Below are 15,370 nucleotides of genomic sequence, written 5' to 3' on the forward strand. Positions count from 1 at the left end.
ATACAAAAATTAGCCAGGCGTGGTGATGTGCACCTGTAATCCCAGCTACTCAGGAGGCTGAGGCAGCAGAATCCTTGAACCTGGAAGGCAGAGGTTGCAGTGAGCCAAAACTGCACCACTGCACTCCAGCCTGGGTGACAGAGCAAGACTTCGTCTCAAAAAAAAAAAAAAAGAAAAAAAAAAGAGGGTCCTTGCTCTGTCACCCAGGCTGAAGTGCAGTGGCACATTCATAATTCATTGCAGCTTCACCTCTTGGGCTCAAGCCATCCTCCTTCCTCAGCCTCCCAAGTAGCTAAGACTACAAGTGTGAGACCCCATGCCTGGCTAGGAAGAGGGGAAAGCAGCCTGCAGTGGCCAGTGATGTTGGCCTAACTGCAGGAACTGTTTCGCCAGCTGATAGATCACACCCACAGAGCTGGGCAGTGCACTGTGAACACCAGTCCACGGGGCGAAGGGTGCTTTGCTGATGTCACGGGGAGGCCACACTCCAGGACTCCCTAGGATTTAGCCACAACTAAAGATGTGTAATTTGTGGGGAGGAGCAGGTCACAGGAGCAAGATGAGAAAACATATCCGCCAGATGCCATGGATACAGGCCACAGCAGTTTCACCTTCATGCTGGGCCTCAACATTGTGGTTAAATGGCAGACAGTGGCAGGGTTGTCTTAAAGCCAGGCAGGAGCGGGGAAGGCAGGGATCCAAACTGGCAGAGGGGCAAGCAAAGTCTAGCATGCCTGAGGGCTACTCGAGGGAGGAAGAATGAGGGGCTTCAAGTTATGGTTAGACAGTGGAGACTCCAAGAAAATTCTTTTTTTTTTTTTTTTTTTGTCGCCCAGGCTGGAGTGCAGTGGCATGATCTTAGCTCAATGCAAACTCCGCCTCCCGAGTTCACGCCATTCTCCTGCCTCAGCCTCCCAAGCAGCTGGGACTATAGGCGCCCGCCACCACGCCCGGCTAAATTTTTGTATTTTTTAGTAGAGACGGGGTTTCACCATGTTAGCCAGGATGGTCTCGATCTCCTGACCTCGTGATCCGCCCACCTTGGCCTCCCAAAGTCCTGGGATTACAGGCGTGACCCACCACACCCGGCTGACTCCAAGAAAATTCTTGGGACAAGTAGGGAGGAAGCAAGCACTAACAGAGTGACAGAAATCACTGCTCACAGTTGCCCGAAAGCAAAGGATTCTGTGGGGAGCAGCACCATCTGCTGGCCAAAGGGAAGAACTGCCCCTGCTTCCCAATTCAGGCTGGTTGGCTGCAATCCCCAATGAGCCCTGGAGAGGAAGAGTTGGGGGACAAGGTGAAGGACCGTGTGCCAAGGCGTGGGGGCATGTAGGGCCTGGCAGCCTCCCTGTGACACTCCAGCCCCGCCTGGAGATCACTCACACACCACTTGGCCCAGCATCGACACACAGCCACCAGTGCAGTGCAGACAGTTTAATGCTCTCCACCTCCATCGCCATCACCGACCATCCTCCACAAGGCCCTCAGCACTAGGGCACCCTTCACACTGGAGCCCCAGACAGTGTGCACAAAAGCATGCCCCCACTAGCCTCACTTTCTCACCCAATGCCCAGGACTTCGAAGGCTGCCTTCTCACTTCTGGGACATCTACAGGCAGGTGGAAGAGAAGGCTTCTTCTGAGGCAGAAGAGCTGGAGTTCCAGAGGCCACAGAGTGAACAGACAGAAGGTGCTCTCTCTCTCGAGAAGGTGAACAGGATGTGTATGGGGAATGACAGGGACAGAAGAGCTGCTAGAGGCAGGGGTGGAATTGGGTCAGATTTCTGACTTCTCCAGGTAAAGGGCCTCTACCAGGAGGCAGGCTAATGGTCTGGCATAACTACAGCTCTGAAGAACAGCATGAAAAGCTGGCAGAATACACTCACACCTGACACCTCCTGGCCAACAGCACTACTCTACTCCTGTCAACATGGTCACAGTGTGGCAACTGCAAGATGACTCAGCAGAGCCTAGGAGGCAGCCTTCCCAAGTGGGTTCAAGCCGCTGCTCCCACTGCCCACCCCCATCAAAGGTGACACCCTCCTACAGCCAACTGAGCTGCTCCTCCTCGTAGCGCTGGGGGTCGATGAACGGCCGGTCAATAGAGCGGATCATCAACTCCCCACAGTACACACACTCAGCGGCCACCAACTCATCCAGGTCAGCCTTGAGCTGTTCCCGGCTGGGCCCTGCTGTGGCAGCCCCACCCTCGGCCTCCTTGGCCCGGGCAGAGCCCTTGGCTGGGGGTGGAGCAGCCCCCAGCTTCCTCTGCAGCTCCTCTAGCCGGGCCTGCTTGTAGGCTGGCAGGCCAGGTCGCACGGCCTGCAGCAGGCAGTCAGCATGGAACATATGGCCACAGAGGAAGAGGTAAAAAGGGCGGTTGAGCAGGGGGAAGTCGCAGGTGGCACATTTGTCCTGGGGCTCCACAGTGCCGTAGCGGCCCCGCAGCTCCTGCAGGTCTCGCCGGATGCGCTGGGCACTGGCTGTAGCCTCTTCCATCTCCCGCTGCAGCTCCTGGATGTGGTGGTTGTAGGCCTTAAGTGAGCTGCAGATCGCCTCCTTGAAGTGGTCGATGGTGACGAAATCAGGAAAGAAGGGCAGCACATCCTCAATCTTGAGCAAGGGGCAGCTAGCCAGGCAAGCCATGGCTGTCTGCACATCTTCCTCCTCCTGCACCACGTGCCGTGCGATCTTCAGCCACAGCTTCTTGCGCAATTCCTCATCCTCCTCAGGCAGGTCTGCACACTGCTTGGCCAGGTCCACGTCCACCTGTAGGGAGAGCAGGAGCTTTAGGGCCAAGCCCCTTCCTGCCCAGCATGGAGACTATGGGAGAGAGAGATGGCTGAGGAGAGACCCCGAGGCAGGATTCCCAGCACTCCCGGAAGCAAGGGGGCCTGCCCCTGCCACAGCTATGTAAAAGCTACTTAAGAGTAGTAGGGCTCCAATTTTAGTGAAGTTAGAAATCACCTGGGAGGCCAGGCGCAGTGGCTTACACCTATAATCCCAGCACTTTGGGAGGCCGAGGCAGGCGGATCACAAGGTCAGGAGATCGAGACCATCCTGGCTCACACAGTGAAACCCCATCTCTACTAAAAATACAAAAAAATTAGCCGGGCGTGGTGGCGGGCACCTATAGTCCCAGCTACTCGGGAGGCTGAGCCAGGAAAATGGCGTGAACCTGGGAGGCGGAGCTTGCAGTGAGCCAAGATTGGGCCACTGCACTCCAGTCTGGGCGACAGAGCGAGACTCCATCTCAAAAAAAAGAAAAAAAGAGAGAAAGAAATCACCTAGGAAACATATTCAAAATACAAATTTTTGAGCCACGCCCCCACACATTCTGATTCAGTAAGTCCTGAGTTCAGGCCTAGGAATTTGCATGTTAAATAGCACTTCATGTGATGCTAAGGCAGGTGACAATTCATGGTTTGAGAAGTGTAAATCAGCACCTTCCTCTTCTGCTAACGTGTATGTAGCAGGCACTTTTCTAAGCACTTTTCTTTTTTTCTTTTTGAGACAGAATCTCACTCTGTTGCCCGGGCTGGAGTGTGGTGGTACGATTTCGGTTCACTGAAAACTCCTTCTCCCAGGTTCAAGTGATTCTCCTGCCTCAGCCAAGTGGCTGGAATTACAGGTGCGGGTCACCACACCCAGCTAATTTTTGTATTTTTAGTAGAGACAGGGTTTCGCAATGTTGGCCAGGCTGGTCTCGAACTCCTGACCTCAGGTGATCCGCCCACCTTGGCCTCCCAAAGTGCTGGGATTATAGGCATGAGCCACCACACCTGCCCTGAGTACTTTTCTTTTCTTTTCTTTTCACCCAGGCTGGAGTGCAATGGTGTGATCTCAGCTCACTGCAACCTCCACCTGCCAGGTTTAAGCGACTCTCCTGCCTCAGCCTCCTGAGTAGCTGGGATTACAGGCGTGCACCATAATGCCTGGCTAATTTTTATACTTTTAGTAGAGATGGGGTTTCACCATGTTGGTCAGGCTGGTCTCGAACTCCTGACCCTGTGATCCGCCTGCCTTGGCCTCCCAAAGTGCTGGGATTACAGGCACGAGCCACCACACCCAGCCCTGAGTACTTTTCATACACAGAACTTTATCACCCCTATGAGGTAAATGTACTATAACACTGACCCCCTTTTGTGGCCAAATAATCTGAGCACAGAGAGGTTCAGAAACTAGCCCAAGGTCACACAGCTTAGTAAGTGAAATGGCCAGAATTCAAATCTGACGTAACAGTCCAGCTCTTAACCTTCCTTCTCTGCAAGGGAAGCCAACACCCTCTAGCCACAGCCTCCCAAGCCCTTCCACATCTAAAGCTGCTGCTCTTTGGGTCCCTCTCCCAGCTGGAGTGAAGACGCACTGGCTTACCTGCAGGGCCAGGTCCACAGCCTCCTCGTACAGCTCTAGGACCTTGTAGACGTGCACACAAGCGCGGTGGTGGCCATGCTCAGCACAGAGCCGCAGCGCATACTTGAGGTCGTAATGCACCCGGTGTGGGCTGGCCCCAGCCTGCTCGAGATAAGCCAGCAGTGAGTCTGGCCGGCCACGGGCGTACAGCGACAGCAGGTAGTTGTGTATGGCCTGCTCAGTCTCCCCCAGCACGTTCACGCAGAATTCCATGTAGCGGATCGCCTGGCTCACCTGCTGGACCTCACCACCCTGACTGTAGTTCACCAGGGCAGGAATGAGTTGCCGAGCATCCAGCCGGCTGCCCAGCTCAATCCAGGCATCTACAAGCTGGCGGGGGATGTGACGGATGAGGATGGGTGAGAACTTGTAGAAGAGCTGGGGGTCGCGGTGGCGGGCGAGCACAGCCAGGGCCTCCTCGTAGGCCTCGTGCTGACAGTGGTAAGCTACCACCCGCTCATAGTCCTGCATGATCACTGCAAAGTACACCATGTGCTCTGTGTCCCCATGACTGGCGAGCAGCTCATGGATAGAGGCTCGGCTGGCAAAGAGCCACTCTTTGTGGCGGGGGCTGCTGAGGAAGGTACGAAAGCATTCCTTAGTTTCTCGGTAGAGGGTCAGGGCCTCTGGGTCACCCTGTAGAGCCCCAAGCCGGCTCAGGTAGAGCTCTGTCAGCCAGGTGGTCAGCAGTGTAGCCTGGGTACGCTCGGCTGCCTTCAAACTGGCCAGTTTTCGCTGCAGGAACTCAGCCAGAGCCTCCTCCTGTCGGGCTTCCAGGAACTTGAGGGCAATCTCCTCAAAGTAGCTCTGGGTCAGGGCATAGCAGCGTGCGCTCTCCAGGTAGCGACGCTGGCGAAAGCAGAAATCGGCCTCCCGGGCCAGGACCGTGTCCAGGCAGTCGGGCCGCTCTCGGCAATACTCTTTGGCCAGATCGAAGCGGTTCATGTCCAGATAGGTGCGCCAGACATCTCGGGCCTCCCGTTGCACATGGTAGCGGAAGACAGCCCGCTCAGTGTAGGCCCACAGCTGGCCTGTGGAGGAGTCCTTCACCATGTGCTTCAGCGGCCCAAATTTCTCCAGGAAGTGATCCCGCAGCACCACCTGCCCGGTCAGTGTGCACACTGCCTCCACCCGGTCTGCCAGCAGCAGCAGGAAGTGGAACTGGGTCAAGACGATGGCTAGGGGTGGGCTGGCCCCAGGCCCTACCCCCTCTGGGTACTCCCAGACTCGCTCCTCGCTCAGCAGAGAGTCAGGGCGTCCACAGTCCAATGCCCCATACAGCACACCATCCCCCATCATCCAGGCAAAGGCCCGGGGTGCGGAGCGCAGCTTGGGAGTGTAGAAGGCCAGCTCACTGTAGCCCAGGTTGCTGGGAAACTCACGGAATGGGGGTGGGTGGTCCGTGTAAGCTGCAAAGAGCCCTGAGAAACCCTGGGCCTCAGCCCCCTCTGCTGCTCGGCCTATGAACTGGAAGAGGCGCTGCCGAGTGGTGGCAATAACGAAGCTACGCCCGTCAGGGCCCCGCTCAGCCTCAAGGGAGCACACAGGTGCTGGACCCCCTTCTTCATTGAGCACGTACAATGGGCGGAAGTAGAGATCCGGAGCAGGGCCGAAAAGCCCACCTTCGCTGGCTGAGAGCTCTGCTTCAAAGATGTGGCCTTGGGCAGTCCCGACCAGGATGGGGCCTGTGCTGCTCTCGGTGCCCAGTGCCTTGTTCCAACCCACACTCTCCACCAGCTGCCCCTTCCAGCGTGCTAGTGGCCGTACCTTCTGTCCGTTTCGGTTAACGTAGAGGACCTCCGTGCTGCTCAGGGCAATCAGCAAGTGAGAGCCTGGAGTGGGGAGAGCATGGCACCCCAGTGGATGCTGCCATTCCCACTCTCAGCCTCCTCCTGGCCCCCACACCACCCTCAGAGCCCACCTACCCAGGCAGTGACTGACCAGAGGCCTCCTCCTCGGATTTCCACTGTCACTTACCAGTGTGGTCAAGGAACATCTTGTGAACTTTTGCGTCATCTTTACGTCCCAGCTCCACGTGGTTGGGCTCACTTGCCTTGCCCAAGTCAATGCTGTGGGGACAAGCATCACCATCACTCTAGAGAAGGGAAGATCCTTTTTTGGATCATGAACCTCTTTAATAATCTGATAAAAGCCATAGACTTTCTTCCCTGAAATCTACATCTATGCATAAAATGCTGAATACAGGCCAGGTACAGTGGCTCAGGCCTGTAATCCCAGCACTTTGGGAGTCCGAGGCGGGTAGATTGCTTAAGCTCAGGAGTTTGAGGCCAGACTGGGCAACATGGTGAAATCCCATCTCTACAAAAAATACAAAAACAATTAGCCGGGTGTGGTGGTACACACCTGTGGTCCCAGCTATTCCGGAGGCTGAGGTGGGAGATCATCTGAGCCTGGGAGGCAGAGGTTGCAGTCAGCTGAGACTGCACCACTGCATTCCAACCAACAGAGTGAGACCCTATCTCAAAAAAAAAAAAAAAAAATTGCTGAATACAGAAGCTCTGCCTATGGAGTAGCCCTGGGCCCTACTTAAGAACTCTCTTGCCAGGTGCCGTGGCTCACACCTGTTATCTCAGCTTTTAGGGAGGTGAGAGGATAGCTTGAGCCCAGGAGTTTGAGACCTGCCTAGGCAATATAGCAAGACCATGTTCTCCACAAAAAGGGGGAAAAAAAAAAGACGAACAGGCCAGGCGCGGTGGCTCACACCTGTAATCCCAGCACTCTGGGAGGCTGAGGTGAGTGGGATGCGAGGTCGGAGATGAGAGACCATCTGGCCTTAACACAGTGAAACCCGTCTCTACTAAAAGCCACAAGTAGTCCCAGCTACTCGGGAGGCTGTGAGGCAGGAGAATATGGTGTGAGCCTGGGAGGCGGGCTTGCAGTGAGCTGGGGCCGGCACCACTGCACTGCAGCCTGAAGACAGCAGAACTCGTCTCAAAACTGAAAACCCTCTCAGCTCTGCAGGCTCATCTGCAGAACTCTTTGGAGGGTTTTCCTGTCTGCTCAAAAAATCTCCATTTTTTTTTGGGAGGCGGAGTCACCGGCTGTCACCCAGGCTGGAGTGCAGTGGCAGCGTCGACTCACTCATCACTCAATTCGCCATTCTCCTCAGCTCCAGACAACTGGGACTTCGCGCCCGCCCTCGCCCGGCTGGTTTTGTATTTTTGAAGACGGGGACTCTATGTTAGCCAGGATGGTCTCGATCTAATCTGCTCACGGCCTCCCAAAGTCTTTGAAGTTACAACATTTCCAGCCGATAAATCTCCGGTGAAGAATCAATCAGACTTGGGGGAGAAAACCAAAAGATCTCCAGCGCATCTGGGAAGACAGGCAGGGATATCCCAGACCGCTGGGTAAGAAGGGAGCAACGAAGAGCAGCTCATAGTTACTGGGCACTTTTGCATACCAAGCCCCATGCCGAAAGCTTCATCAGTCTAGTATTATCTCAGTCCATCCTGACAAAAACCTTGAGGAGTACTCCTGTTTATATTCTCCTTATGAAAGTCTTTCCAAAGTATATGCTTGTTCTAACTAAAGAATCGATGCAAAGATGTGTAAAGAATGACTTAATTTTTTTCTCAAACTCCTGTTATTCCCAACTGAGAAAACTCATGTTAACATCTTTTTTCATATTCATAACACAAATAGGGTGGTTTTGTTGCTGTTATTACAAAAATGCCTTCATATTGCATATATGTCTATGTGTCTTAATTTGTAAATTAATGATATTTCATGAACATCCCACTAGTCAATCGATACAGCTCTAACTGGTTTTTTTTCACCCCCAAACCCAGCTTTCCAGGATAACTCTTCTTTTTTTTGAGACAGAGTCTCACTCTTATCACCCAGGCTGGAGTGCAGTGGCATGGTCTCAGCTCACTGCAACCTCTGCCTCCCAGGTTCAAGCCATTCTCTTGCCTCAGCCTCCCAAGTAGCTGGGATTACAGGCATGCGCCACCACACATGGCTAATTTTGTATTTTTAGTAGAGATGGAGTTTCTCCATGTTGGCCAGGCTGGTCTTGAACTCCCGACCTCAGGTGGTCTGCCTGCCTCGGCCTCCCAAAGTGCTGGGATTACAGGCATGAGCCACCACGCCCAGCCAGGATAATTCTTTTTTTTAAACAGCTGCATTATATTCTATTTTATGGCTGAACTACAATTTAATCACCATTTTCCTGTTGATGGGCATTCAGCTTGGATCCAGTTTTTCCTACCACAAGAATGCTGCAATCAATACTCTTATGTCTACACTCCACACTCCTAGCTTTTTTTTTTTCCTTTTCCTTTTTTTTTTTTTTAATCAGAGTCTCCCTGTTGTCACCCGGCTGGAGTTCAATGGCATGATCTCAGTTCACTGCAACTTCTGGCTCTCGGGTTCCAGCAATTCTCCTGCCTCAGCCTCCCCAGTAGCTGAGATTACAGGTGCCCGCCACCATGCCCAGCTAATTTTCACATTTTTAGTAGAAACAGGGTTTCACCATGTTGGCCAGGGTGATCTGGAACTCCTGACCTCAGGTGATCCACCCTCCTCAGCCTTCCAAAGTGCTGGAATTACAGGTGTGAGCCACTGCGCCTGGGCTTTTTTTTTTTTTTTAAAGAGATAGGAGTACAGTGGTGCAAACACAGCTCACTGCAGCCTTGAACTCCTGGGCTCAACTGATCCTCTTGCCTCGGCCTCCCCAGTAGTTGGGACTGCACCACTACACCTGGCTAATTTTAAAAAATTTGTTTTGGTAGAGATGGGTGTCTCACTATTTGGCTCAGGCTAGTTTCAAACTCCTGATCTCATGTGATCCTCTTGTCTGGGCCTCCCAAAGTGCTGAGATTATAGGTGTGAGCCACCATCCCCTGCCAGGCCAGATTCTTGAGCCACCATGCCCTGCCAGGCCAGATTCTCAACCACTACCCTGTATTGGTTTTCTTTGGAAAGGGATAGGATATTTCCTGAAAACTCCAAATTCACTGCTTTACCTGCCTGGAATAGAAGAAAGGCCCCGGGAGTTAACAGTCCCCAAACACCTCTCTAGTCCCTACTCCTAAGTTCTGTGAGCCCTGGATTACCGGAGCAGCGTATCCTTGCCCAGGCTCATGCAGAGCTGATTGCTGGAGACGACAAGACTGGTGATGCGCTCGGAAGGGGTGAAGTCAATGCGCTGCTTTGTGAAGATGGGCACTTCCTTCTCCAGCTGGGCATTCACATACCCTACAGGTAAGGAATGACAAGATTAGCTACGGAAGAGAGAGATGAAGCGTAAGGAGAGGCAGAAAAAACACCACAGTGCTCCTCGCCACTTTCCTGACATATTCCTATCCCCAGGACCTTGGTTAACAAATAGTTTGATATCAAGTCGTTTGCTGGTCACCTTTACATTAGAGGTCTGGGGCTTTTTCCACACTCTGACAGCAGTGAGGGGTTGATTCTTTGAACCCTTAAGATGCTGTCACAGCATGATGTACCTGCTCCCAGCGGTAATGGGGCTGGGTGGGGGTGGGATGGGACTGGTGGTCTGGGCATTCTCCCTTATCAGGTCTTTGGCCCAGCAATCCCAGCTTAACTGAAGTAGTATAGCCCCATTCTCTACCCCTCTCCCTGCCCATGCGGTAATGGGCCTCAGTGTAGAGTTGGCAAGTGCTGGGATATTTTGAGCACTGAATGAGGGTAAAGACTAGAGTGAAAGCAGCTGCAATTCGTTAACACCACTCACTGGAACAATTCCCCAGGGCCCCCTGTGCCCTCATTCTCCGGGAGACTCACTACTTTCTACAAAAAACGTCCCCAAACTCCAGGCTGCACCCAGCTATAGCCAAGGTCAAAAAGATTTAATCTCCATTTTCCCCTATTCCGCGACAGAATTCCCTCTGGGACCCTCCCTTCTTCCTCTGCAATATTCCGCCTTCACCAGTTTCTTTGCCCATTCCTTCCCTCCCACCTCCAGAAGAGGCCTGGTGGGAAAAGCATCAGCAGAAGCCGGGAGCCCATTCTAAGTTCTCCCAACAGCCCAACTGCGCCCTATAGGTGCGTACTTCCTTATCTGGGCCCCAATTCCCTCTCAAAAGGACCCTAGCGGTAGAGCCTAGATCACGCCGCTGCTCCCGTTGCTCTTTCAAACTTCGACTATCCACCAGCTGGGGGCCAAGAGAGCCTGAGGAGAATCAGGGGCCTAGACCCGGAAGGCATGGCCCAGGGGATGACCCCGAGCTCTTGGAGCTGCCCTCCCCGCTGCTCCCACGCAAATGCTAGGAGAGCTGAAAGGAGCACCGGCACCCTCCTCTTCCTTACCCGAGTGGGGGATGCCCACGCTAGGGCAGCCGGGCTGCAAGACGGCCGAGCGGGACAGCGAGTTCTCGTACTCATCCAGGATGGACGCCATGGTGCCCGGCCTCTGGGCCCTTTGGCCGGGGTCTGGGGATTACAAAAGGGCTCCCCCCCGGGGTCCCCGTCGCCCCAGAATGGAAGCTATAACTCCCCAGCCTCTGACAGATCCTGGGAACCTGCAACCTTCGCCTCCTCTTTAAAATCCTGAGGATCCTCTTGCTCTTGCCTTATACAGCGAGATAATCGGGCAGTCCTCGCCCTTGAATCTGGCGCAGTCTTGCACCCTACTCCCCGCCGCCCCACCCCCAACAAAAGATCACAGGCTCCCTTCAGCCGGTCCCAGGTGATCCCAACCTCGCCCCGGCAGCTCAGCTGACTCCCGCCCCCGTGACGCGGGCCTAAAACGTAACTTCCGGGTTCTCAGAGCCCCACGTACGCTGGCCCACAGCGTCGCCCGGCCTGCCAGCGGAAAGCGAGACGAGGGCTGCGGGCGGGGCGTGTGACCAGTGCTGCCGAACACAAGCCCTAGGACCCTGCTGCAGTTCCAGGCTTCGACACCAGAAGGCAATCCCGGCTTTCTCAGCCCGCCTTCCCCACCGGCCTCGCGCCGCCCAGCCCTGGCTTTCGTGCCCAGGCTGCCCTCCCTCACATGGTCTGTCCAGCCTCCCGGACCAGCTCCCGCTCCCGCCTCTCTAAACAGCCTCGGAGAACCTCCCGTTCCTCAATCCAGTCGCTGGCTCGGTCCCACCGTCACAGGGCACACGCAGGGAAGTCCTGGCCACTCTTCTCCCTTACCCAGAGGCCCCCCAGCTTCCAGGAGACGGCAGAGCTGGTGGCCAGGCTAGTGGGAAACCCTGTACCAGGAACCGCCCTGACCTGCCCCACAGTGGCTCTTTGGCTGAGGGTTGCTGGGCCGCTTCCATTTACTCATTTACCAAAATGTGGTTGAGCACTTACTCTGTGCCGGGACTTGGGCTGGGAGCTGGGGTCACAGAGATGAGGACAGACCCTCCCCGCCCTGGAAAAGGCAGCAGAGGCGCTGGACCCATTAAAATAGACCATTCATACTAGAAAAGCAAGTGATAGATTATCCATCAGGCGTTTGCTCCACGAATGAGCGTCCACAGTGTACCATGCACTGTTCAGGCTCTGGGGACGCAGCCGAGAACCAGACGGAAAATGTCTCTGGCCTGGTGGGGCGTTCCCAGCGACGTGGCCACGGTGCTGTGAGAGCGTGGAGGAGCAGGGAACAAATACCTGCCAAGTCCAGCAAGAACGAGGGACAAGTGGGAGCAAGCGTGAAGGCGGGGACCACCCAGCCTGAGGTGGAGAGGGGAGCCCTCAGTCAGGGACCTGAGAGGGCTGGGGCGCGACTTCGGTTGAGTTTTCCTCTCCCACCTGCTTAGGCGACCCAGATGGAGTCTGTTCCCTTCTGGGGCCCATGGATTCTACCTTGCTAAAGTGGAAGACTCTGGACTAGGGTCGCCACCGTCCTGGCTTTGCTGGGCGGCCCCCACCTAACAACTAACAGTATCCCTTTGCTCTCAGAAGTTTCCAGGTTTGCACCATACCTTTTGTGGTTGGGTTACTCTTGCTCAACTTTCTGGCCACATGCGGAGAACTGTGACTCTCACCAGCCCTACTGAGGGCTCTCTGGCTTTGAGGGGCACTAGCCCTGGGGCAGGTGACAGGTATGCCGTCCAGCCTCATTTCGCTTCGCGTCGGGGTCCTGCTTCTCCTGACCAAGCCTGCAGCCTCAATGTGGCCTTCCCACCTGAGGTTGCCAGGTCCCAGGAGGGAAGTGCGGGAGCAGGACAATAGGCAGGAGGCTTCCTCTAAGAAAAGTGATCCCAGATAGGGAGCTGCCCTGCTCCATACATAACACTTCACCCCCAGGTCACCTGCCATCTGCCCTCAGGTCTGGCAGGTGCAGAGGGCTGTCTCTGCCGCATAGAGCCCATCAGCAGCTGGAGGTCAGCATAGGAGTGCTGCCTTAGGGACACAGAGTACTTGCAGCTACGGCCTAAGGGTCCCCAGCACCCCCTTGTTTGGCTTCATTGCTCTTCGGGATGTGTGGGATAGGCCCTGGGTGGATCCTGTTTGTGGCCGACTCAGTACAGTCTCCCTCATGCGTTGATTACCACAGTACATCTCCACCTACTCATTCTTCAGTCCTTAGGCTGGACTTTGGATTCTTTGAGAGCCACAGAATCAGTGTGGCAGTTACAATGAGACAGGTAAGGGATGACTGCTAGGGCATCAAAAGAGAGGATTCCTGTGTGGAAGCAGTTGAATTTGACCCAAGACTTGAAGTGCATGTATGATCTCCAAGGGCAAGCTGTATCTCTTATTCCTGCCCAGTCACTTGCTAGCTGTGACACTGCACAGTTGATGCTCTTAGCTTCACTTTCCTCATCTACAGAGACAAATACCTACCTAGTAGGTCTGTGTTGAGAAGTAAATGAGGTGATCCATGTGAAAGCTCACTGCTATAGCATAATGCCCAACATGGAGCATGTGCTTCATAAACTCTAAATGTGACTTTCATCTGACAGTCTCTCTCAAGTCCTCCTCCTCCCTGAAGCCTCTCTGGATCCCTCAGAACTTTTTTTAGAGATCTTGCTCTGTCACCCAGGCTGGAGTGCAGTGGTGTGATCATAGCTCATCTAAGCACCTGGGCTCAAGCCATTCTCCTGTCTCAGCCTTCCCAGTAGCTGGGATGACATGTGAGAGCCACTGTGCCCAGCTGGCTTTCCTTATCCTGGCCACTTGGCGGTCCCTAATGATGCAGTGTGGACATTTTACTTTGATAGAAACTGCAGGAAATAACCCAGGGATTTCTGAGCATGAAGATACAGAGGTGTCTTAGGGAACTCGTAGCTAGAGACATATGCACCAGCCTCTAGTCCTCAGAGTCATTGTGGCGGTTGCCATGAGACAGGTAACAGCTAGGCCAGTGAGAGAGAGGATCTGTGTAAGAAAGCAGTTGAATTTGACCTAAGACTTGAAGAGCATGTAGTACCTCTAAGGGCAAAAAGAGAAGGTATCATGCAGTCCTCAAGAAAACCAAGAGCAGGGCTGAGCACGGTAGCTCACACCTGTAATTCCAGCACTTTAGGAGGCTGAGGTGGGAGGATCACTTGAGTCCAGGAGTTTGAGACCAGCCTGGCCAACATGGCAAAACCCTGTCTCTATTAGAAATACAAAAACTAGCCAGGTGTGGTGGTGCATGCTTGTGGTCCCAGCTACTCAGGAGGCTAAGGCAGGAGAATCGCTTGAACCTGGGAAGCAGAGGTTTCAGTGAACCAAGGTTGTGCCACTACACTCCAGCCTGGGCGACAGAGTGAGACTCTGCCTCAAAAAACGAAAGAAAGAAAGAGAGAGTGAGAAAGAGAAAGAAAAAAAGGAAAAAGAAGAAAAGGAAAAAGGAAAGAAAAACAGCAATGACCTGCAAACAGTGTGATTTTGGGGTAAAACACTGGAGTGCTAGGGAGTGGAGGGAATGAGGCAGGCTGTGGCCAGGTTGCAAATGTATTCAATGGGCCATGGGAAGGTTTTGGTTGGAGTTGAGAGAGTATCTGATGTGGGTTCTGGAAAAATGGGTGGTAGCTTAGGTGGAGTTCCCCTCAGAGCAGATGAGACACGAGCAGAGGCAAAGGAGAAGCAGTGAGGACCCAAAGAGGAGAAAGAGCATAGGCTGGGGAGAACTTTCCGAGGAAGGGCCCCCAGGACTTAGTGTCAAGTTAGATTTGAGAGGTGACAGAAGAGTGCAGGATGACTCCTGGGGAAACCTGGCAGATGGTGGCAGTGACGTAATGGTGGGGAGAAGGATTCGGGTGAAGAGGGGTGGAGGTCACTTGATTGAGCTCAGCCTGGACAGCCGCACATGAGACACCTGCAGGGCACTTCCTGGAGGAGCCCAGACCATGGGCAAACTCTTCCAGGACAGTCACTCACTCACTCACTCATAAACAGTTGTTAAACAGTTGCACGAAGGAGCTCTCTCATGTCTCAGTTTCTATATTTGTAAGGTGAGTATTGTGAGTATAATAGCATATTATGCAAATCACCCAAAGCTGTGCCTCAATACAAAATGCTCTATACAAGTTAACTACCAGTAGTAATTGTTGACTTAGTTAAGACCAAGATTAAAAGGAATGGTTTAATTGACTTAATTAAAAATAAATTTTCTGGCTGGGTGCAGTGGCTCACACTTGTAATCCCAGCAGTTTGGGAGGCTGAGGCAGGAGGATCGCTTGAGTCAAGGAGTTCAAGACCAGCCTGAGCAACATAGTGAGAACTTGTCTCTATTAAAAAAAAAAAAAAATTCAATTTGAAACAATTTAAAATTTACAGAAAAATTGAGAAGATAGTTCAGAGAGTTCCTGTATACCTCATGTGCAATCTCCTTTATTATGAACATCTTACATTAGTATGGTGCCATCATTAAAATTAATGAACTAATATTGGCATATTACTATTAACTGACGTTCATATTCTATTCAAATTTCCTTAGTGTTTTTTTTTGTTTGTTTTTTGTTTTTTTCTTTTTTTAGACAGGATCTCACTCTGTAGCCCAGGCTGTAGTGCACTGGCTCAGTCATGGCTCACTGCAGCCTT

At 53.3% G+C, this 15,370-nt stretch overlaps 1 protein-coding gene across 3 annotated transcripts; it reads right to left on the reverse strand.

The window, feature by feature from the left end:
* Positions 1–1,422: 1,422 nt before the first annotated feature.
* VPS18 (VPS18 core subunit of CORVET and HOPS complexes) lies at positions 1,423–11,150 on the reverse strand. Of its 3 annotated transcripts, none has more exons than XM_003900792.3 (5): positions 10,715–11,150; positions 9,496–9,637; positions 6,392–6,483; positions 4,376–6,246; positions 1,423–2,770 (listed from the first exon to the last, which is right to left on the reverse strand). In XM_003900792.3, exons 1-5 carry the CDS (start codon positions 10,803–10,805, stop codon positions 2,045–2,047), a joined length of 2,922 nt encoding a protein of 973 aa, XP_003900841.1. In that variant the 5' UTR covers positions 10,806–11,150; the 3' UTR covers positions 1,423–2,044. The 3 variants fall into 3 exon arrangements, with proteins under 3 accessions (XP_003900841.1, XP_021796120.1, XP_021796121.1); XM_021940428.2 differs by having other exon boundaries at positions 1,423–2,824; XM_021940429.2 differs by having other exon boundaries at positions 1,423–2,824; positions 4,376–6,280; positions 10,715–11,144.
* Positions 11,151–15,370: the final 4,220 nt, after the last annotated feature.

Source organism: Papio anubis, chromosome 7 (genome assembly GCF_008728515.1).
Source record: "Papio anubis isolate 15944 chromosome 7, Panubis1.0, whole genome shotgun sequence".
Lineage (NCBI taxonomy): Eukaryota > Metazoa > Chordata > Mammalia > Primates > Cercopithecidae > Papio > Papio anubis.